This window comes from Pseudonaja textilis, chromosome 1, assembly GCF_049901715.1.
Source record: "Pseudonaja textilis isolate UNSWEBS1 chromosome 1, rPseTex1.2, whole genome shotgun sequence".
NCBI classification, from domain to species: Eukaryota; Metazoa; Chordata; class Lepidosauria; order Squamata; family Elapidae; genus Pseudonaja; species Pseudonaja textilis.
Genome location: NC_141990.1, coordinates 53,606,518 through 53,632,006, shown reverse-complemented (window position 1 = coordinate 53,632,006; position 25,489 = coordinate 53,606,518). Strand labels below are relative to the sequence as shown.

At 36.5% G+C, this 25,489-nt stretch overlaps 1 protein-coding gene across 5 annotated transcripts in view; it reads right to left on the bottom strand.

Moving 5' to 3' along the window:
• Positions 1-25,489, bottom strand: part of CAPN13 (calpain 13) — a 163,860-nt gene that overhangs the window by 125,362 nt on the left and 13,009 nt on the right. For all 5 annotated transcript variants that reach the window (XR_015743847.1, XR_015743857.1, XM_087934618.1 and 2 more), the window contains exons 2-5: positions 19,627-19,824; positions 8,295-8,367; positions 4,935-5,053; positions 720-853 (exon numbers count right to left, since the gene is read on the bottom strand). Coding sequence is in view for 3 of the 5 variants with exons in the window: in XM_087934618.1 (XP_087790744.1) it covers positions 720-853; positions 4,935-5,053; positions 8,295-8,367; positions 19,627-19,824 (524 nt within the window). In the remaining 2 variants the exon portion in view is untranslated. The remainder of the gene's footprint in view (positions 1-719; positions 854-4,934; positions 5,054-8,294; positions 8,368-19,626; positions 19,825-25,489) is intronic.

Below are 25,489 nucleotides of genomic sequence, written 5' to 3'. Positions count from 1 at the left end.
CATTTTGTATACACATTTTATAGTTGACAACAGAAAGAAGGGGGGGAGTTTCAAAGAGCAGGAAACAGTGTGGAATCGAAAATACATTCCATTCATATTTTCTTCAAAGACTGATTAGATGGCTGAAGCTTCTGCCTCGAAAAAATCTAATTGGAGAGCATGAGTGATGACTCTTGGCTATGGATGTTTTTCATTGGATGGTATCAGAGGGATGGGGTGGGGGAAACAGGATCAAGGGTGACAGTGAATTTTATATTTCAGAGTTGGCTACACCCAGGTTAGTATGGGATGTAGAATGTTAACGTCAAATAAATCCTCTTTAGCTTTGGGAGTGGGGCTCGAGGCTCATGATTTAATTGGAGTAACTGCCAGAATCCTGACATCTCGACTTATAACTGTTCATTTAATGACTGTTCAAATTTACAAATGCACTTTAAAAAATTACTTACAACCATTTTTCACACTTACAACCATTGCAGCACTTTCATACAGAATCTGTTAAAGATATCTATACATTGAAACCTGGGTAGGCAATTGAAGTAGTAAATGGCTGTGAACAAAGACATATCTATCTATCTTTTGAATAAGAATTGTCTCTTGGCAATATGCTTGTTACAATACAAATTATGGAATTACTATCTCAATCCTGGCTAAGCAGACTACAGTGGTGTGACATGTAAGCAAAACTTGAAACAGAAGCAGCTTTTGGAAATATTTACTTGGCATAAGCTTTCTCAAGCAGAGATGGCCAGAATTCATTCTTGCTCCTGGGATGAACTGATAAGTAATTTCCATCAATGAAAGGCAGCCGGTCGTCTATCACCACATCAACCCAACTTCCAAAATGCCAGAACTACAAAACAAAAGAAAGAAATGTAATTTTAGATAAACAGTTTTTTAATGATAGCACATCATAAAATGAATTTTTAAAATAATTATTACTAGAGTTCTTTCCTATCATTTGGAGTTCAAACGGGTGCTCATGGAAGTGTCCTTTCAGTATGAATTCACAAGAACCTTTTGAATTAGACCCGATTGAGAGAAAATGTGTGTTTTAAAATTAATAGAGAGTTTCCTGATTGAGTGGAGACTTTGAAAAAAATGGTGTATATGCAAAATGAAAGAAAGACCATAAAGAGACAGAGAGAAAAAGAAGCACCCTCCTCTAAATCTATACATGTCTCTTAATGAAACAAAGTTAATTTTACATGTTATCCATTTCTAATTATACAATTGAATTAATAACATTTAAGTCTGTCTAATTTGGAAACAAATTAAACTACATATAAACTACTTTTCTTACCTTTAATTGGTAAAATAAATTTGGAAGGAAATTGCTGGAATATAGGGAATTAAGTTCTTCAGACCATTACATTTTGAGAATAATAACCCTTCAAATTTGTATCATTTAATGTTACACTGTACAAGAACACTGCATCCATCGCAACTGTCTTTCTATTAATTTCCAAATTACTGGAAAATAATCATCATCATCTACAAGCAATGAATTTTCCAAAAACAAAATTAATGTTTTCAGTGAATCGAGGCTTTTATTTGGATTTCCCCAGTCTAACATCTTAACCCACAGTCTAGCTTTAGCAAGTATCTAGAGCAATTTTCCACAGCCAGGTAGGAAATACTAGCCTTGGCCCTGGATAATTTCATAGATTAATAAGGTATTATAATAAGAACCTTGTGGTATTAGACTACAAATTAGTCTTCTGTTTTTAACAAACATCCAGGTGTTGTAAGGACACTAACAATGACAACATAAAATCATTCTATGTTGATTCTGTTTTTACATGCTCCAGCAAGAAATATCCAAAGATATATTGCATCTGAATCTGTAGATAGTTATAATCATAACTGTATCTGTCTAATCCCATTTTAAAGTTCCTATACTTAACTCTACACTTATGACAGCCTATTATATAAGGCAATTACACTGTGACTAATGAACTGGGGTGTTTTAATCTATCTTGAATCAAATAGAATTTGTTTCACTGGGTGACCCAGACTCTAGAACTCTATGTTAGTCAAAGTATTCTCTTTCCCTTCTTTTCTTCACAACAAAGAAAAAGAGAAAAAAATTCCCACCTTTGAACTAACTTTGTCTTTTCTTTAAATCATCGTTAACAACAACAAAAGAACTTTTTCTTCTTTTTACAGAGTGAATTTTTGTGTTTTTCTGCTCCATCTGTATTATTTTTCAATAACCATATTGAAAAATTAAACTCTATTTAAACTCTAATAAAACTCTTTATGTAATACAAAATAGGAAGATTGAATACTGGAGGATAGTTATCTAAGACTCCTGCATCTTAGGATGGTCTTGTCAGAAGGGCGTACGCCTTTTCTCAAACAACTTCCTTTCAGAAAGCAGTAAAACACTTATTTAAATATAAAAATAGAGCGATATTGTATAGTAGAATGATGTATATGTGTATTTATTGTAGAATTATTGTGTCACTCATAGATTAAAACAGTCCAAGAGATAAACTGCTTTTCAAACAGCCTAGCTAACAAAGATAGTATGTGAAATTAATATCCCTAAAAAAATAAAACCTTCATTCTCCACAAGCATATTTTCAACAACTATTGATTAAGCATGAGTTGCTTGGTTCTTTTTGCCAAATCATACAATGGACTGTGTCTACCATGAAATCCAATAGTTAAAAGTTATTATTTTACCTATGAAAGAAAGGGATTCTACTAGCCACTTAAGCAGCTGGAGGGCACAGGTGTTCATCTATCAAATACAGGTGATGAATTGTTTCAAGAAAGGAGTAAAGAAAGCCTTCACTATGGACAAACCAAAGAATCCATTTCTGCCATCATTAGCAGCCTAATGGAGTGTGTCATGACTTTGTTAGCTCTATGGGACAAATCTCCATAGCTGTAAAACAAAGACATAAACTGAAGTATCCGGGATCAATTTCAGCATTGAATGGTTGCTTAGATGGGGGAATTTGAAAGGAGAACAGAATGAAGCCCTTGAAAGGTCACATCTTTGGAAGGTCATTAAGAAACGTGAAGGGGATGATCTTGCCATACTGTCATTTAATAAGTAATAGTCAAGTTAAAAATAGACCTGAAGGTTTTATATGAATAAGGAATTGAAAGTGCTATGTATGAAAGCAAATAATGTTTAGTGCATGGTTCGACATTGAATAAGGTTTAAATCAAGGAAATGGGATGTAATTATGAATCAATGTATGGAGAAGGCTTGTGATGATATTAGAGGAGTTTCAGTTGGGGGTGTGACTGCATGTGTACTTTTGTGTGCAGTTGATGTGTGTTGTTGATTAAGAATACAAATTATCTGTAACAAACTTTAGCTGGCATAATGGTCTGAAAATTAGATTATTGAAAAGCAAGGTAATTGCCTTTGATGGAGAAATAGAGCAATTTGCTGCAAGTTATACAATATTTAATAAAGATTAGAAAATGGAGAACTTTTTAAGAATATGAATGCTGGTAGAAAAGTAATATAGCTATGTGCTGAGATAGCAACGAACACTTTTTGCTGTTACTATTGAAAGAAGAGAAAATACTTATGTGTACTGATGTGCTTCTGTCCAATTTGTTTTATGAGAGTGCAAGTTTAAGTAGTTAGGAAAAAACATAATTTGGTTTGAATTATGAAGTTGAATGCAGTAGAAATGGAGTACTTAAGTAGTGTGTGATAAAAGAAGTGATGTGTTCAAGAATGGATGGATGCTAAGTGAACTATCACTATGTAAGAAATGTGTTAAGATGCTTTGGAGAGAATGAATGAGGAATGAATTGTAAAACAAATATATGAAGAGTGAATGGATTGAGAGACAATGAATACCTAGAAAGTTATGGGTTAGAAGGAATTGATGAGATCCTGAAAAAGAGAATCGTGAGCAACTTAAAAAATAAAAGGCAAAATATAAATGGTGGAGACAGTGGAATCAAGGATGGTTTAAATGGATAAATAAGTATCAGGGTATAATAAATAGGGTTGGCATAGTTTTAGCTACTATATTTTACTTATTTTGTCTTATCTCATGCTTTTTAATTCCTTTGGTTAGTGTTTCTTGCATCTTATGTGCACTTGGCATAACATTACTTACCCTGAAAGAAAATAATGTCTCGGGTATGCATGTAACAAAGGTAGATAATTATATTATATATAATTATATTAATATATAATTAATATATAATTATATTATAATAAAGATAATAATCTTTATTTCTCTTTTTAAAAAAGAAATAAAGTTGCACCAAAACTAATTAGCAAGTTATGTCATGTTATCTGCAACTTTGAAGAAATAATATAAAAATATTACAGACACAACCTTTTGATTTAGAGGGGAAAGATCAGGGGTTGCTTTTCTTTGCTTCAGTTTGATCTTGCAGGAAGAAATATAGATCGAGGTGTATTGAGCTGCTGATAAGGGGGCAGTGAAAAATGGTTTCAAATTGCATTTATAGATTCTGCTTCTTAATAAGAATAGGTTGCTTCCAATGAAGTGCCAGTCATGAAGCACTTCCTAGCAGAGTATTTTGTATCTATAGTGGAATCAGCATTACAAAGCAAGCCATATAGAATATTCAGAACTAAATATAATTTGTGGAATTGATTATTGTGGAGAATCTGACATGACTTATTCTATTGCACGCCGAATAGTATTTATATACTACAGTGGCTTAAAACGGTTGCTGTGAATACTTTAGCTCTTCTGAAAAAAAACCTCATTTGATATAAGTATGCAACTTAACATTTTTCTGTATGCATCTTTTTACGATCTTAATTAATATGCTGATTAATGTGCTTATTTTGTTATAATACTTGCATTTAAAGTTCTTTTGATTTTTAATACTGCTAACAAGAAATACATGGTGTCATCCAAGCTCTAGGTTTTAAAATAGTTGAAAAAGGCACTGCAACATTTTGCATCACCAACCTGAAAATGAAAGATCCCTGCATAAGTGTGATTAAATCCTTGGTCTGTAGGAATCATATTTTTCAGGAACCGTTGTTGTTGGGTCAAAGCACCCAGAGCTGCTAAAACCCAACAGTTACCTTAAAGAAAGGAATGATAAATTACAAAAGTTCTCATACTCAACTTCCTCTCTAATTCACAAGAACTTGACTATTAACCCAACTGATAGGCCATGAGTCTTCAGGTTTGTAAAATATTGATTTTTCCAACATGTCTGAAACATGCTGGGAAATCATGCAGGATTCATTCATTCTCTCCCTTACAAAGCATATGCTCTCCAGTATGATATGGTTCTTTTCTTTAGCTCATTAAAAAATTCCTGATATTTGCCCAATTCTAATGATTAGGTATTATTTATTGAATGGGATTTCCCAAAAAAGTTTATCTCTGGTTTGGAAGTATTGGTATGGTGAGACCATGAGCCCCAACCCCACTAATTCTGTAGGCCTTTGAATATATATTTTTTTGGTATTTATTCCTTTTATTCTTACTGAAACAATTCTTAATTACACTGCAATTATTTTGTAAATTAATGCATTTCAAGTTTTTAACTGATATCCTTGTATTCTCGATTGGACATCTATAAGTTGTTGTGGAATATGTTGTGGTTACCATTTAGAGTAAGTACAGTATCTTGTCTAATAAATGTCATATCTGAGACAATCCTTCCAAATTATTATTTTTTTCAGATATTTTATCACATGATATAGTTGTATATTGATGTATTTTCCCCAGATATGTGTTTAAGGGGACAGGAAAGGTATAATTTTTAACACACACACACACACACACACACACACACACACACACACACACACACACACACCTGCTTTTGAAAATAATTCAGAAAATGAATGAAATCACCTCTGCTATTCCTCAGTTATGCTTAAAGGTTTAGGTGCTAGTGATGTTGACATTATAAAAATAATAATTCCTGCTATATTCTGCTTATTTTCTAGTTTGGCCCTTAAAAAAGAGCAGCCCTGCTGATATTTTTGCCTGAAAATTTGAGGGAAATTTTCAGAATGCGCACCTGCCACAAGAGGGTTTGAGGGGAGCTGTCAATATCTAGCTTCCTAACTTTCTAGAAGTAGAGTATGAGTGGGGTGAGGTGTGTGTGTGTGTGTGTGTGTGTGTGTGTGTGTGTGTGTGTAGGGAGGCACTTTGAATTCTCATTTCATTTTGTTCCAGGATCCACACTGTTGTTCATTCCACCTTTTTTGTTTGCCACACATATTTTTTTTCTTTTCCACTTCAGCTGCTAATATGCCTTGCATATCTGGGTCATCTTTCATGAAGACAATTTCTTGTTTCCCTTGCTGTTGTTTGCTTTTCATTTACTCTATCCTTGGTCCGCTGGAAGAAGGGTGTCATTTATCACTCTGAGCACATGATCTCTTCATTTTTGTTGAAGGCATTATTGCTTTAGCCTGCCATTTGCCACTTGAAATGCTTTTAGTTTGAAACAGATGTGCTGTATCAAATATATTTAGATGCATAATGTACTACATATGCATTATATATTATTATATATGATATAATAATGTTAAGATACCAAGTAGTTTTCTAATGTGAGGATCTAATTGTATAACTAGAGAATACTGAGGGTTCCAGGGCCTCCTTCCTTGATTGGAGAAAGGCTTGTGTCTTAGGAAACCAGACAGCCCAAGAATAACTGAATGTTTGTTATATCCTTATCATGTATATTCTCCAATGAACTATGAAATGGTTGTTTTGTTTCCCCTATGTACAGATCTGCACATGGCTCATTGCATTGTACTGCACATACCACATTGCTCAGTTTCTCTTTTATCCTTGGAATGGACAAGCTTCTGCCTTAGTGTATTCTTGGGTTTGAAGTGTGCATGTATGTTGTGTTTCTGTATGTTCTCTCTCTCAGGTTCATTACTATATTGTGGTAACTTTATTCCCTTATCCCAATCCACAGCTGTCATCTCTCCCGAAGCCTGTTCTTAACACTTTTTCTTTCACCCATATCCTATTCATTTTTTCTCCACTTGTCATTTGCTTTGCTTCTTTGAACTGTCTTGCTTTATCAGCCAAACCATCTTTCTTCTCTTTAAACCTCTCCTAATCAAACCTTAATTTTCTTTTTTTCCAAAACACATCCGTCACACATCATCAGTTTCCTATTTGGAACTATGCTTTTTCTGCTACCAGTTAATACTCCATCAGCTTTTCTTTTCACTTATCAAACTCTAGCACCTGTTTTCTGCTGTTTTGTATTTATTACAAAGCTGATGGATGAAATTCAGAGCATAAAATTAAATATATGCTTAAATTTCCCTCCAAAATCAGTAGACTTCAAACAGCTTAACTTTGGTGAGATTGCTTCCGGGACCCAAACTCTGTTCTCTTCCACTTAACACCATGTCAGGCAATACTCAATACAGTCCTGTTCAAAAGACAGGGTGGGTATCAAAACATAAGTACAGTAGGCTAGAAGAGAACCATAAAATAAAATAAAACAAGTGGGGAAAGTGAGTAGAGATTTTTTCCATTATCTCAAAATGATAGAATACAGGTTTTGTTATGAACCTGAAGAGGGGGCTAGGGGTAGGGGAAGGAGCACCTTCTACAATGCAAAGTGAAATGATAGAATAGGAGTGTCAAACTCGCTGCCTGTGAGCTGGTTGCGTCATGCACTGGCCATGTCCACCCCCTAGCTTAGTGAAGGGGAAAATGTTGCAATATGTCACATGATGACAATATGATGCCATGACTTCGATCCCCCTGTTATAGAATATGCTGTGATAACATGTGGTATATAACTCTCAGTCTGGATTATACAAATTAATAGAGAAGATTATCAATATCTTTTATTCATCATGGTTACAGCCTATGCTTATTATCAAAGATATTATACCTCTTAATACAAATTTCTGGAAGCCACAAATTGCCAGTTGTAAGCAATTAGATCAACGTGTGAAAGGTTCAAGTTGGCTACTTTATTGCATTCTACCTAGAGTACAAGAATCTACTCAGATGGTTCGCCCTCCCTTGGCAATAAACAGAGTTTCATGGAATGGGAGTGGGGGGTGGGGTCAGTCCTAGGTCTCTTGCAGTTGTGCAATAACTCAAGGCTAACTCCCCATTTGATTCCTCCTCCTTGCCTGGATGGATTCTTGTGTGGTGCTATTGTTTTATGTCCTATTTCTCTTAGGCATAGCTTTGAGTATTATGAGAACATTTTATTCATACACAAGATCCACTGAAAACCTTTAAAGGAGAAGTAGAACCAGGCAGCCAGGGATATTTCCAAACTCATATTCTTATTACTTAAATATTTAAATTCCTTACCTATTTTTTGTCCTTGAAGAATATCAAATCGGCTTATTCCATCCACAAATAAACGTGGGTTTCTGACCAGTTCCTTCAATGGAAAGTGATAAACAATATTTATTCATTCTTGATTAATGAATTATTCAATCAATTATTATTATTATCAGTAGCAGTAATTTCAATAATTATTTATCATAGCTACTGCCAGCACTTCTATATAAATGAAAAAAAGAGAAGTCCTGTGCATTTGGAAACTATGGCTGCAAGTGAGATGTATACACCAAAGAAATACTTTAGAAGAGGTATGTTTCTTGCTACAAAAATTTCCAACTTCTTCTACCAATGTGTAGTCCTGTTTAATGAATTATACTAGAAGAGAGAGATCTAGAATGTACTTCATTGCATTTGAAGATATTGCATTGCATCATAAATGGAACACTCAGTGTACTTTAGCTTTTAGCATCTTTGTTTACTAGACTTGAAAGAAACTGCTGGAGCTATCCAGCTGAGCCTTGTTACATACTGTAAGAAATTATTTATCTAGACATCCGTTGTTAGACTCATTCCTTTTTATTTCTTTAAAGAAAAAAACAGATATCTGCAAAAACCTCAGTGATTACTCTTTCACATCTTTCTCAATCAATTTAATTAGCTGTCAAGGACTCCTCAAGGGTAGTATTCCCACCCACCCCCCACCCTCCTTGGAAAGCCACATAGGTTTATATTGCTCTAACTTAAAAGAAAGATCTGAGTTGTCAGAATCAGGTCTGCTTAGATGTCTGAGGTGAGGTCCTGCTCAGCCATCTGGAAAGTATTTGAGCCTGTGAATCACAGGGGAATAATAGTATAGGCAGACAGTGTGAGTGTTTGCATATTAGATCAATGCCTCTTTTTTGGATGTTTTGGGGAAGGCAACATGTGGTTGAGTCCACTCCAAGCAATGGTAAATTCATTCTTTAATGAGGTTCCATCTGTTCTGAAACAAAGTTTATTGATAAGACTCCTTATCAATAAACATTATGTACCCAATAGTGTTAGATAATTTACAATTAATCCTCACCCTTCTCTTTTGGGATAAGTTTGTGGAGCTGATGGTGGTGCCTGGTGGGAATAGCTTATCCGGACGTTTTCAGTCAGGTTTCAACCCTGCATGTAGTACTGAGGATGCCATTGATTATGCTAGTGGATATCTGGCTTGTGAACTGGTTCTCCTGGTTCTTCTTGATCCCTTAGTAACTATCAATGCCATCTGTCATTGTGATTTTTGTACTGTGTGTGAATGCTAGTATGGTTCTCCTCCATTCTCTGTGGTCAGTTTCAGTCAGTATTAATAAAGAGGAGAAAATGCACCTTAGGATCTTTTTTTATGGGGTTCTTCAGTGATCAACACTTTTATTTCTTCTGTTTAGCCTCTAAATTAGGCCATTGAATAAGAGAATCTGACAGCATGGGGTCAGATATCATTAGTTACTAAGGGATCAAGAAGGATCAGGAGAACCAGGTCACAAGCCAGATATCCACTAGCATCATCAATGGCATCCTCAGTACTACATGCAGAGTTGAAACCTGACTGAAAAGGTCCAGATAAGCTATTCCCACCAGGCACCATCATCAGCTCCACAAACTTATGCACAATATACATAATCATATATCTCAACTCCACGCCAACTGAGTGAGTGAGCTGCTGTCTCATTGTCTGGAGTTAGGTAAAGTTTGTATGGGGAAGAACAGGTTTAGATTCAACCCTAGCAAGACTGAGTAACTATCAATTCAATATGTCTATGGAGATTCTCAGTCATCCAGGTCATGGCTATCCCAAAGATTCTTTTTCAAAAGTCAGCTGAACTTTCTGGCTTTTCTTTGAAGATATTTTGGGTGAGCTTCTTGGATGAGAAGCGAAACAACTTCAAAGAAAAACCAGAAATTCCTTTGCTTTTAAAAAAAGCACTTTTGTGATATCAGTAATCCTCTGTTTCAGGTTATTAGTTTTTGCTTTAATTTTTGATATGAGAACAATTCTAAACCCATAGAGAATATTCATAATAACTATATTTAATTAATGAAGTAGAAATATAAATATGCATGTTTTAAAACATTTTCCCCTTGTTCCATCCAATGTTGTTCTGGTCCTACTTCTTTTCCGGACTGCAACCCAGAAAAGCATATCCCTCAATGCATAAAGCTATTTACCTCCAAGCATGAATTCATCCTCTCCATCACTATCAATCAATAGAATTAGGAAGCTGGACTCCTAACTATTCAATTCTATTTCTCTTTTGTTGTATGTAATAAAATTTGATGGATTTTTTTTTAAATGAGCATTACTGGGCTTTTTGGCCTACCAACTCAACATCTCAAAGTAAAAAAAAAAAAGCATTCTCTCAGCTCAAGAAGAAGTGGAGCAACATTTCCTGACTGTGACTCCTTCATTAAAGTCATGTCACTACTTATTTATCCGAATAAATTCAGTTCGGATTTTGAATTGTAATTGATGGCTGAGAAGAAGCAGCAACAGCCTGTGATGTTAGTATTTGCACCCATTCAGTTTCTCCTTCAGGAGAACTTTTCAAAAAGGGGATGATTCATTACCCTGAGGTCAGTTTTATTTTCTCAGGGCAGAATTCAGTCTTCTTTAGAAAACTTGTCAGAAAATCCCTGACAATCCCTGTGGTTTTATTAACTTTTTCTATGGTGGGTAGTACATGAAGCTTTATTTTCCTACATTGTGCTACTGTAGTAGACTGTAAAAGGAAGAGAGAAGGAGAAAGATTTAGACATTTAAGAAAGCTGAAGTAAGTTGTTATGGATAGTGCTCATGAAAAATACTTTTGTGTAAGATATTGTGAAAGAGACATAATATCTTCCCTTTCTCTGACAAATCCATTATCCATAAATTATTGCAAAGAAGAGAAATCTCATCCACTTTTCATTCATTTTTTTCTCTTTTTTTTCTCCTCTTCATTTCAAAAATGCAACTCAGTCCAGCTTTTACACGTTAAAACACTTTTAAAACCAATATTAATACACACTTTTAAAAACAACACTCTATTGTTGCTTAAAAACAAAAGCCATTGCAAAAGAAGAAAAATCCCACCCACTTTATTGATATATTTATTAATTCTTTTTATTTTTATGGCACTCATCTTACAAATACAACTCAGGGCAGCTTACAACATGTTAAAGCACAATATTAATAGACATTTTTTAAAAGAACAATGGTCATGAAAGATCAATCCAAATGAAACAGTTAACAGAAACCTATCAACTTATCTAAACTGCTGATCCTCAGACTGAAGCCCAGTCATGAAAGTTCGGAACAGACAAATGAAACATATGAATAGTTGAGGTTCAAAGAGGGAAGCTAATTGATGGAAGATTTTGATAGCAGATATAGTGCACCATAGGGAAGTTACTCTGATTAAGGCCACTGAAAATGTTTCTAAAAATAGATGAAATAAAAATCAATAATACCATTTTGATTAATTTACCTAGAAGATTATTATATTTTAACACACATTTATCCAGCATTTTATGTGATTTCCAGGTTTAAAATAAATTAAGAGTTAATTTAGCTGGCATAAAATCCAGATAGTTTATTGTTAACATCTTCCAATCAAGCTGCCAGCATTGGCAAAAAGATTAGCAACCCCTGTCACTCTTTCACTCCTATGGTTCCAAATTCTTTAAATGACCAGAGGCCCAGAAGAGACTAACATGAAAGGAAAGAGTTCTTAAGCATCCATTGCTACTAAAAAGGAAACAGTCTAATTCTCTCTACCCTTTGGCCACTCTGCTTGGAGATTCTAGTTATAATTGAACTCCCCTGGAAGGCACAAAGGCTGGTCTTAAACCAGTAGCAATCACTGCATGGATTGAAATTTATTTAGCCATGCCATGAGGATGTTTAAAAGGTGAAATGAATTGTGCATACATATCAAAGATGTCTCAGCAAGGCGGAGCAGCTGGGTGGTCTTGTAAGGAAGTCGAGCAAGGTTGGGCCAAGTAAATTCTTGAATGGTAAATGATCAGAGAATATCAGAACTATAGGCTAGAACGCCCCTAACTACCTCAATTCCAACTACTGCTGGCCTTAAATGCAAGCTACTCAATGCAAGAAGCCTTGTAAATAAAATACCTGAATTTTTCCTCCTACTAAATATGGCTAAATTCGACATTATATTTGTCTGTGAAACATGGCTCAATGCATCTCTCCCCGACTCCATTACCACAGTAAGAGACTATCATGTTTACCGATCAGATCGTGAAATTCGTAGAGGAGGTGGTGTTGCTATCTTCTACCAAAAGTCCTTACATCTAAAAAATATCCAAGTTACCCAGGAGCTTGCTCTTCCTGAGACCATTATCTGTGAACTATCCTTAAATATCACAATTCAATTCTTACTATGTTACAGAGCACCTGATTATGACATCGAACATGTAAACAAGCTAAATACACTACTAACATGGGCAGCATCCTGCCCATACCCTTTTATCTTTCTTGGTGATTTCAATCTGCCTCATATTGACTGGACCCTAAATGAATGTACAACTGAAACCATACATGCAACCTTTTACAATGCTGTTACAAATCTGGGACTGGAACAGCTAGTATCCAACAACACTAGACTAAACAACTGCCTCGATCTCATCTTCTGCAATAGTTTGAATTTAATTTACAGAATACAAACTAAAGAATCCTTTTCCAACAGTGACCACAATATGATTGACTTTTGTCTCAACATACGTCCACACAAAAACCACCACAATGATGTGATCCCCAATTATAATTTCAAAAAAGGCAACTATGATCTTATAAACAACGATCTCTCATCCCTTGATTGGCAATCTCTATTCACTGGATGCAATACTGTTGAAGACCATTACAACATATTTTTACTTGAAGTCAAAAGAGTCATCAAACTATATGTACCAACAACTACTCCCAAAACAAAACAAAAAAAACAGATTGCCCATAACAATAAGGAAACTTCAATCCAAAAAGAGATCACTCTGGCGGAAAAACAAATCTGGTCACGTTGCCAATTTCAAAAGCTGATACAAAAATTTATGCCACCAAATAAAGACCGAATGCACCAATTATCACATTAAACAAGAGGAAAACCTTCTAAGCACCAATTCCACCAATGCTTTTTACAATTTTGTAAACAACAAACTAAAAGATTCAAGGTCCATCCCACCCTGATAGGACCTAATGGTAAAGACTGCAACGACGACACCATTAAAGCCAACATCTTTAACACATTTTTTGGCTCAGTATTTGTAAACAGCAATGGATCATGCCCAGCATTTCCTAGCCGAACCACAGATAACTACAGTGATCTAATACATATCGATTTTACAGAAGACAATGTTGAAAAAGCACTACGCAATCTAAAACCATCCCTATCTATTGGACCGGATGGAATATGTGCCTATTTCTTAAAAAAGTTATCCACTGCTATAGCCAAACCTCTAAGCATAATCTTTGAAAAATCTTTCAGGACCAGTTCCTTGCCTAACCTATGGTCACAAGCCACAGTCATCCCCATCTTCAAAAAGGGAGACCCTTGCCTAGTTGAAAATTACAGACCAATCTCCTTATGCTGCGTCACCTGTAAAGTCATGGAATCAATTATTAACCAATCCATCATCTTCCACTTAGAGACAAACAACCTACTCTCCAACAAACAATTTGGTTTCAGAAAAAAACTATCCTGTAATCTGCAACTCTTACACTGCAAAAACATATGGACTACACAACTTGATCAGGGCAAAACAATAGATGCAATCTACATAGACTTCTGTAAAGCCTTTGATTCAGTGGTACATGACAAACTACTACTAAAAATAAAATCCTATGGTATCTCTGGACAAACTGCATAACTGGATAGAAGCATTCCTGTCAAACAGACAACAAATGGTCAAAATTGGGAGTGTCCTATCAAATTCTGTACCTGTCAATAGTGGTGTCCCCAAGGCAGTGTTCTAGGACCAACTCTCTTCATACTCTACATAAATGACCTCTGTGATCATATTAAGAGCAACTGCGTTCTTTTCGCTGATGATGTAAAGCTGTTCAATACCACAGACAATACTGCTACCCTTCAAAAAGATCTTGACTGTGTATCAGAATGGTCAAACAAATGGCAACTTCAAATCTCAACAAATAAATGCTCTGACTTACATATTGGCAAAAAAAATCCGAAAATAAAATACAAGCTGAATAGTCAAGATCTTGTTGATGATCCAAGCTCTGTAAAGGACCTTGGAATACTCACCTCTAATGATCTAAGTGCTAGTGCCCACTGCAACTACATAGCCAAAAAGGCATTAAGAGTTGTTAACCTAATCTTACGTAGCTTTTTCTCTGGTAATATCACACTACTAACTAGAGCATACAAAACATTTGCTAGACCAATACTCGAATACAGCTCATCAGTTTGGAACCCACATTACGTATCTGATATTAGCACAATTGAGAAAGTCCAGAAATATTTCACAAGAAGAGTTCTCCACTCCTCTACTCATTGTAGAATACCTTATGCCACCAGACTTGAAATTCTAGAACTAGAAAACCTTGAATTACGCCGTCTTCGGTCTGATTTAAGCATGGTATATAAAATCATACATTGCAATGTCCTACCTGTCAATGAATACTTCAGCTTCAACCATAACAACACAAGAGCACACAACAGATACAAACTCAAGGTTAACCGCACCAAGCTTGATTGCAGGAAATACGACTTTAGCAACAGAGTGGTCAATGTCTGGAATACTCTACCCGACTCTGTAGTTTCTTCCCCAAACCCCAAAAACTTTAACCTTAGACTGTCTACTATTGACCTCACCCCTTTCCTAAGAGGTCTGTAGGGGGCGTGCATAAGCGCACCAACGTGCCTACCGTCCCTGTCCTATTGTTTCTTTTATTTTTATTTTATTTTTCTTATATGTACTCATTTCATGTATTCATAATTATGTATACACTTTTACTTATCTCTTAAACAATTGACAAATAAATAAAATAAATAAATAAAATAAATAAATGAGAAATTGAAAAACCATCTTGGAAGAAGCCCTGGTAAACCACTTCCATATTGTGGCTAAGAAAACTGCACAATCATCAGGAAATCAGCTTGATTCAAGGGCATCTTCTTTTATTCTCATCAGTAAATTAACTATTTGGTCAGTGTTAATTTCTATCCATAGTTATTAAAGTGTAAAAATAACAAACTACCTGATTTTTGCCTATTGGATGAAAATTTAAACTAGTATCAAATGTCTACATTAAGATATTCTAGATTTTTAAAAGATAGTATTTTTAATTTTAAGCATAACATACAGGATTGTGTGGTTTTGATTATGGGCAAATCAATGACATAACATGTGTCTGCCACAGTGGAGAATTTCTGTAGCTCAAGGCTGAGTTGTTCAGTTCTTGATGTTCTTTGAGCTTGTGTCTCTTCCTGGAGACATTTCATTAGCAGGCTAGGTAACATCATCAGTCTGTGGGGGAATGGAGTTTTCTGGCTGTTTAGTTTGGTAGCTTGTCTTACCAGCCATGACCGGGGCATTGTTTCTTCCAGTGGTGGGATTCAAAAATTTTTACTACTGGTTCTGTAGGTGTGGCTTGGTGGGTATGGCAGGGGAAGGATACTGTAAAATCTCCAGTCAGAGATGGTATTTGCCAGTTCTCTGAAGTACTCAAAATTTCCTCTACTGGTTCTCCAGAACTGGTCAGAACCTGCTGAATACCACCTCTGGCTTCATTGCTTTTGTGGTGGAATATTGTCTATTTTTCTTATTCTTGTTTCCCTAGTGTAATGAGGGAAGATCTATTTAAATCTATTTGCTTCTTTTCCACCTTAGATTGATTCCTTTCTTGAATAGTTTATGCATAGTTGTTATCTCATTGTGATCATTTATGCCTGATTCATCAGAGTGCCGCGGCCATGCCTCTGGGAGTTCTCCTGCATTTTAGTGGTTTCAATTTCTAATGGAAAGAAAGCAACCAAAGTTCAAGGAAAAAAAACAAAAGACCCAAACACCTCCTTTCTCATCACACACCTATTAACTAATAGAAAGGTCACCAGAAATTCCAATCAAGGCTGGTAAAACAAGCTATCTCACACACACCATAAAACCCCACCTCTACTTGTCTGTGCTTCTTGTCTACAGGAAAAGAAGTCAACTCAGAGAACTCCAAGAACCTCACAATACATATTTACTATGAGTACATCCCAATGAATTTCTGAATGTGTTGCCTTTTGGAAGAAATGGAACAAATGATTATGGTTTTTGTAAGAAATTTAATTTTAAACCAATTTACTTTGTCAAATAGCAGCCCCTGCAAACTGGCCAAGCTGTTTCAAAAGGCAATGACTTTTCGTTTTTCTTTGAAGATGTTTCATTTCTCATCCAAAAAGCTTCTTGGGTGAGAAGTGAAACATCTTCAAGGAAAAACAAAGTCCATTTGCCTTTTGAAAAAGCACATTTAGGTCAACCATAACCTGAATGACTGACAATTTCCATAGACCGGGGGAGTTCAAATTTTTTAACAACCAGTTCTGTGGGCCTGTCTAGGTGGATGTGGTAGACATGGGCATGGCTTCTTTTTTTGCAGTACCTCCCCATTTTTTGTCTCCTGGGCCTCAAGGAAGCCTCCTGGGGGGCGTTTTTGCTCCTAAGAAGTTTTCCTGGGGCCCAGGAAGGCAAAAAGCAGAGTGTGGGGAGGCAGAACCCCTTCTGTGTGCCCCTTTTTGCCTCCTGGGCCTCAGAGAAGCCTCCTGGGCAAAGCAGTAAGACAGCAAGAAGAATCCCGGCACAGCTGATCATCAGAACAGCTGATCATCGGGAGAGAGGAAAAAAAGAAATACCTTAAGGAATGACTGGGTGGGGGACAATGCAGTCAGTGATGTCAGGCATGCATGGAATGTCGTGCATGCACGATAAGGACTGACTGGACAGGGAGGGGAGGCGTGGGTGGAAGGGGTGGGCCAGGCAGGGGCACGATTTGCCAGTTCTCCGAATTGTGCAGAATCCTAACAACTGGTTCTATAGAACCAGTCCGAACCAGTAGAATCCCACCCCTGTCATAGACATATGACTGAGCTCATAAGTAAAGCAGATTTGGCCTTGGCTGAGAACCATGAAGAAATTCCAAGGCATTTGGCTACTTGGCAACATTGAAAAACATCCTGGGAGAAAGCTGTGCCACACCTATTTCAAGAAAAATAGGTGGAATACAGTCACTGCCTCAATTTGAGGTTAATAATATCTTTTTAAGCACAATAAAGCCCAACACTTTATCTTACATCTATGACTAAAGGGTGGGGAACTCAGGCTGTGTCAGGAATGATAGTTCTGTGTTCCAATCCTGCTCCCTTTGGGGATTCCTGTTGTTAAATTGGCTCACTTTACAAATCAAAACATGCTGCTCCAAGCTGTCAGCACTGCCTGGCATCTGCAAATCAAGCAGTGTTCTTTCTCCTTTGTGCTCCAAAGATTCCAGGCTTGAATGTAATTGGCAATTCTCTTGTCAATGCATGAGATAAAACTGAAACCTGCTTTATTTCTCAGCTGCCACATTGGATCTGGAAGGGTGACAGTATTAAAAAAAATGTTATCTGTCACTTAAATAACAAGATATGGCATGACTCAGAAAATGCAAAACAAGCAAAGACTTCTTAGATTAAGGTACTCTTCTTTCTTTACTGTCTCTTTTCAAAAACCAATCTTGAGGTGGAAAAACACAGAAAAAAACATCTGAGAAACAACATGACTATTGTGTAAAATGGATGTTTCATTGAATGTGGATTGAGGCAATTGCTCATTGGAGCTTTCAATTAAAATTAACATTGAGATTCTACTACTTTGTATAGAATCACATATGTAGCCTTTTAAATGCAAAATACCTTCTGCTCAGCAACTGAGCTTCACTATTTGTCTTCACTTTATAAAACAGCCAGGAAAATGAGTCTTGTAAACTTTCTTAATTAATTTTAAGAAAGGTAAAAAGCAAAATGCTGTAATGGGAGACGAATGAGATATTCATACTAATAAAAAAAAAAATTAAAAAAATATTTATATTATTAAAAAAAAAATAATATACTAATAAAAAGTGTTCCTTTTTTAAAAAATGACTATTAATAATTGAAAATAGTTATCACACTTTTCAACTTCCAGAAATTTCTAGTGCTATGTCAAGAATTATTTTAACTGCAGTAATATAGCTGTTGGTAGCAGAGTCAAGCTAGAAAATGCCTTTGCTGTATTTTGAATACATGTAGGCAAAATTCAAGACTCTGCTGGAGATGTCTGGCACAAAAATAATCTAGTTAGAGTATATTCCAAATCCTTTGAATTTTCCAAATTAAGGTTGTTGTTTTTAACTTCTTTAACTTTCTTCCAGGATTTTTTTAATGTTATCATCTAATACCTGCTGCTACTCCAATCAAAATGTTTGTGGCCCAGAAACTATTACAAAGCTTTACTTATACTAACATGGTCCATTTCAAACAAATTGGCTGACTTTATGATGGTGAAGTTGTGTCATTAAGGTGGCATTAACTTTTAATGATTGCAAATTTTTTTCTCAAGAAGATCTGTCCTCAACCTGGTCCTTCAGGTCTGCTGACTTTATAATCATTTAAAATTCCAATGTGATTAGGGATGGATGGATGGAAGCATGGATACATGGATGGTGAGATGGATGCATGAATGAATGCCCGGTTGGAGAACTGAAGACAACAGTTGAGATACATGTAGATGACCTATAGGCTATTCAAAGCAGGTCATAAGAGCAGTTGAGACTTGGATATTTAACTGGGCAATTTATTACTGAGGTGAAGATGGATTTAAGTGAAACTAGTTTGGCTATTGAAAAAAGGTTAGGATGAATTAGATTGACTAGAAAGCAACATAGCCAATGATAAATTAATCCAAAATATTTGGTAGGTATCAAGTTGCTTATTGTTGGATTAGAGAAATACTCCTTAGAATTTGATTTGTCTTTCTAATTCTGTTCCATGGGCTAAAAAAGTGGGGAACTAAGCTCTTCCCTTGGAAGACTGACATCAAATAAAGTAGTTTGGTCTTAATTCAATGTGCAACTGACAGGAAGAAGACAACAGAATTTGTACCTGTTATAAGAGGGAAGGCAAGAAGATGTATTCTGAGGTCGAGCAGAATATGTAAGGTAGATTGGATTTAGTATGGGTTGTGAAGGTACTTATCATCTGTATTTTCTGTACAACAAGAACCTAGAAGTGGGTGTTACACCAAGCAGATAATTCCCATATAAACTATAAACATATACAGATATCCCAAGGGCACAAATTTTATCACTACTCACGTTTGGTCTCAGCCACTGTATTTTTCTGAGTTTCTCTTGTGGAAACAAATTAAGTCCAATGGAATGACCATTTGCTGGGAATGTATCATCTTCAAAAAGTAGGCCCTGATGCAGGCAGTAGTTTTGCAGTTTAACAAAATCCTGGTTGTTAAATTGCAAAGGGAAAGCTGGGCTTCCTTCAGTTGCTTGATTTTGCTCCTTTAATGAGAAAAGGAGAATGGAGAAGAAGTTCATTAGCTGACAGATTTAAGAACTGGAATTTACTGGGGGAAAAAAGATAACTCCTATATCACCAAATCAAAAGGACCCAGATTTGTCCAAAATGTACAGTCATCTTATGCAGAGAAATGTAGAAACAATTAACATTCAAACGGAGGAAAATCAATAGTGGGCACTTTTTCTAGAATTTAGTTTCCTTATGATCGATGAGGAATTTAACTCAGGGATTGGTGACATTTGGGAGCCTCAGAGCTGCATTGAACAATTTTGGAGGGTGGTGTCAAATCTTTTACACAGTCAAAGAAGCAGAATTGTCCAGATTCCATAAGGTGAGTTAATACTCACGTTAGGATTAAAGGACATACTATTGGAAATGAGAAGGATCTCCATCTCTAATTTATTAGTAAGTTAATTCAAGAGTCTATTGGAACATTTTGAATCTAAAACATAGAACAATAGAGTTGGAAGGGACCTTAAAGATCTTCTAGTTCAATTCTCTGCTTGAGCAGGAGACCAGATATTATTCCAGAGAAATGGCTGTCCAGTTTTTTTTGGAAACCTCCAGTGATGGAGCACCCACAACTTCTGAAGGCAAGCTGTTCCATTGGTCTCTTCTTCCTTTTTATTCCAAGCTGGACTGAACTGCTATTTATGAGATAAGCTATGATTAAATCACCTTTAGACAGATAGTTTCTGTCTAAATTCTTATTATTTTCTGAGTCTACTGCCAACTTTCACAGGTAGAGCATGTGTACAATTCAGAGGAGTCCTTCTTATTCTCTGCAGATCAAGTTGATTAAATACCCTACTAAAGATCATGATCTGATAGGAGCAGCTGGGCTATGAAAGTGTACAGTCCATGATTGAGTGATGTGCATGCCAAATGGGATGTTACAAGCAGGATTTCCTGCACATGAAACTAAAATTTGGGTTTTCAATCCACTTGCTTCTGCCTACAAGTGCTTTGCTCAATAAAAGTAAAACTACTGGGGTAATGAATTGGGCACCATCTGATTTGATGAAAATGAATTATGAATTATGAACCTGACTAAAATGATGAGTCTATATAAAGTTGCTTATGTAGCTGAACATTCACACCAAAGCTTCCCCCAGAGTTTATTCAAGCCCTTATTTATGCCCTCATCCCATGGACCAAATGGTTGCAGATCTTAAAAAAACACATTTAGACCCAGATTCTAAAGATTCTAAGAACTGTGGGGGTGCAGTGGTTAGAACGCAGTACTGCCAACTACTTCTGTTGACTGCCAGCAGTTTGACAATTCAGTTCTCACCAGCTCAAGGTTGACTCAACCTTCCATCCTTCCAAGGTTCGGTAAAATGAGAACCCAGATTGTTGGGGGCAATGTGCTGACTCTGTAAATCGCTTAGAGAGGGCTGTACAGTACCGTGAAGTGGTATATAAGCCTACATGCTATTGCTATTCTTTGCAGACTGATTTTGCATTTTGCACTAGCTCTCTGCCAAAAAGGTACATTTCCCATTAATTGATTAATTATTTTCTACATTGACTTAAATAAGGAAAGCAGCTCCTTTTAAAAAATGAAATTGGGTGACATTCCACGGACACCAAGAATTAATATTCTTTTCCTGGTTCCATTTCTCCTACAGTGGATATAAATCTTATGTAATGTAGCATAACACGACAAGAGAATGGTTTCCCCTTAACAAATACTCATTTGCAACAGAGCTCAAGTCCCTGCATACAAAGATCTATTTCTCCTAATGCAGTCCCAGCAAAACTGATGACTAATTCCACAGCCCAAATTAAAACTAACAGAGCTTGAAGACTGGGGCTGACACATGCCCAATCTTTCTTTTCACTCCCTCTTGATGAAGAACAGAAAGAACTTTTAGCATGTGAGCATGTATGCTTAATTACATTGTTTAACACACTGGGAATAATTTAGCAAGTGAAGTGAAAACGAGAAGGTATTTCTCCTCTGTGCTGCAGAAGAACCTTCTTGACTTCATAAGAAAAGGTATTGGGAGACCTGTGAACAAATATCAGAGGCACTATTTCCTGCCATTTAAATTTTACTGTTAGAGAAAAAGAGGCTGATCACTAGCCAAAGATAGATAGTATTTAGACTTGCGATTGTAAAAAGCTGCTTTTTTGTTACTTTAGCTGGATTAGTACTCTCCACTCTAAGAACATAAGAAGAGTCACAGTGGCTCAGATTATAAATCCATCAAGTTAAGCCTGCTATTCCCACACCAACCAACAAGCTTGGATACTTTTTTTTTTTTTTTACTGTATCTTGCATTGATGACTTTAAAACGATTATTAGAAGTCACTTAAGACAGCCAATACTTATTTGCAGTCTGGAGATTTTTCTAATATTCTCCTCAGATTTCACCAATGAGTTCAGAAAATAAATGCTTCCTGGTTGCCTGAAAAGATCCGATGCATACTAAATTTTACAAGACAGTTTCAACAAATTAGAATCAGTGCTAATGATGGCATTGGCAGGTTAACATACGTACATCGTTCATATCATAACACGGATGTGGTGAATTAAAGGAAAGAGGTATCTGTGTTCAACTCCTCCATAATAGAAGTTATTAATACGTTGTTTTGCTGGAGATCTGAATGAAGTGGCTTTGTAGAAAAGATGGACATCAGATTTTCTTTGTTGAAGGTGTAACAAAATTGTGAGTCATGTGAACATTTGATATCTTTTTGGAGTGATATTTCATGTTTATAATTCATCTCGCTGATCCCATGAGCCCATCTCTGAGACTTGGTCATCTCATCTATTCCCTTGTCCATTAAAAAAAAAAAAATCATTGGATAAGAATGCAAAAAGTTAGAATAATAGGAGAAAATCTCCAGTGTGATAACCTGGCAAGTTTCTTGATAGGGGAAAATGTGAGTATGATGCATTGCATTCCAATTATGTTTGTATACATCTACACATATCATCTCTAAATGCCATAATTACTCATACCTCATCTCTTTGCTCACATATAGTTGTCTCCGGCTGGAATGCCATCTGTTCTATAGTAAGGATTTTTAGATAGTAGTATCTCAGCAAATGACTGAAAACTGGCTTCTGTAATTTGGTTATACAAATTAATCTCTCTCTCTCACTTTTAATTACCTGGACAAGATTGTTTTGAAGACTCTCACACACCCACACACATACTTCCATTCTCTATGCAGATATTCTTTTTTGTTTTGCTACAATGTAAAGTAGTGAGGATACAGCTTATATAACAGTGTAAATGTGCTGTCCCCTCAAAATAAAGCAAAACAAATTAAATGTAAAAGATGCCTTGATGTAAATCAGACGATATCACCAAAGTTTGTGATATCATAAGCAACTCAAACACAACAAATCTCTCCTGAAGATATCATTGAAATTACCAAAGGTCACCCTGGGTACAAATACAATGACAGCTCTATGGCCCCAAGATTTTGTACAGTTGTTTGTAAAAATGAGACCAGCAAACGTATATTCATTCATACAATAAACACCATTGCAAAATCCAATCCCACCCATAAAAAACTTCGCTCAAGGCCAGACTTATGCATACTGCAAAGAATCCACTCCCATGAATTCCGCACAGAACTCAGAAACCGTCTAGACAATGGAGAAAAGGACCTGTACATTGACTACTATGCTGATTGCATCAAAATAAAGTCACACAACCCACAACTCCACATCCAACCCCACCCCATCTGATCCAACATCACTCAAAACTAGGCACGCATGCCCCTAACTACCTCTATTCCAACCACAACTGGCCTTAAATGCAAGCTACTCAATGCAAAAAGCCTTGTAAATAAAATACCTGAATTTCTCCTCTTACTAAATACAGCTAAATTCAACATTATATTTGTCTGTGAAACATGGCTCAACGCATCTCTCCCTGTGTCAGCCTTCAAGAATTTCTTCCTTTGCTTTGCATCTTTCGGTTGTCATAAGTAACAGGGGGAGGAGTGGGAGAATGGTTATGGGAAGTGAGCTGGAGGTGTTACAAACCAGAACTGTATAAACTGGGGGGTGGGTACATTCTTGCTTAGGTTTCTATTCTATGCTATGCGCAGCTGCAACTCTTTATCAAACTATGTCAAGGTCAACGGACAGAAGCCTCATCACCACCTGGAGATGCCCACATGATGATATACACAACTTTTAATTGGATGAACCAATTGAACTATTGGGGGTGGGAATGTTGCCATTACTTTGTGTATGTGATTTACGCACCCATTTTCTCAGATTCAGAATTCTTTTGTTGCTACCACTTGATTTCGAGTAAAAGATATCTTTTCTCTGATTAAAGGAGTCTAAGTATTTCTTTCTTGGATTTTGAATGGAGCACCAGCTGACATTATTCTGAATCTCTCATTACCAGCCCACCCGGAGAATTAATAAATTTTCTTCCGAGAAGGTCTGAACACAATGTCAAATCCAGCCAGCGACCAAGAAGACCTGGGAGCAACTGGAGGACAAGATTCTCTGCTGCTAGAGGAAGCAGGGGAAGCCGACTTGTTAGCAGAACTAAATCTTGGGGAAAAACCAGCTGTAAAACCCAAATGGTCCCTGGGAGTCAGTTGGAAGGACCCTGAGGAAAAGCCTCCTCCAGGAGTGACCACTATCCGTCGGCCTGGAAGAGAGGAGCCATGGCAGGAGAAGGAAAAAAGGAATTTTTTACTGACTCAGGCCATGCATCTTTTAAATGAAGCTATCAGAGAACCTCAAACTGAACAAAGGTATGAGGGAGATGAGGGGGAGGCAGCCCCAGCCAGAAGAATCAGAGCAGCCACCCCCATAAATCAACGCGGGCTAGTGCAACAGGCAGCAGCAGCCCAGGGGCCTCCAGCGGGCTGGGTAATTGCTAGAAGACGTAGAACTCCAAATGTGCCCCCATTGGAAGTAAAATATGGGGGGGATCCCAAGGAGTTAGGATTCTTCGTGGCACAAGTCTGGAGCCATATGGAGGAAACATGATAAATATTTAAAATAAAATAAATCCTGTTTTTGTTTTGCTTTTGTTTTTTTTACTGTCACAAAGCATTAGCTGAAGACAGGGACAAGATCAGCCATCACATTTTCAGCAAGCACTTAGATGGTTTGGATGCTAGGGAACAAAGATATTTTCTTTACAACAGAAGCAGCTTCTGGGATAAAATCATAACAATCACTGTCCTCTATTGTGCAAAGAAGTGATGATCTGGAGAAGTTAAAAGAAAAATGGCATGAGAACTGACTTGGTTTTAACTGAAATTATGTAATGACATAATTTCTGCCAGATAAACATGACCCAAAGAATAAACTAGTATATGTATGGAAGTTTTCAAAGTTCTTAGGTGATAGAATTCATTCTGGGGATTGATTGGGTGAAACTATTATTTAGAGCAGGGCTGTCAAACTCACACCTGGTTTAGCGAAAGGGAAAAAAAGTCATGTGATGCCGCAGCGATGACGTGAGTTTGACACCCCTGATTTAGAGTTATAGATAACTACTTCTACTGGGAAAAGATATCACCAAGAGACAGAGCTCACGTTTTAATTGTAAAATATCCCATGTTCTGGTCTCAGCCTCCATAACTAGGCATAAAGAATTTGATGGATTAATTCAACCTTCTAATGTGGTGCATTTGGATTAGAAATGTAAG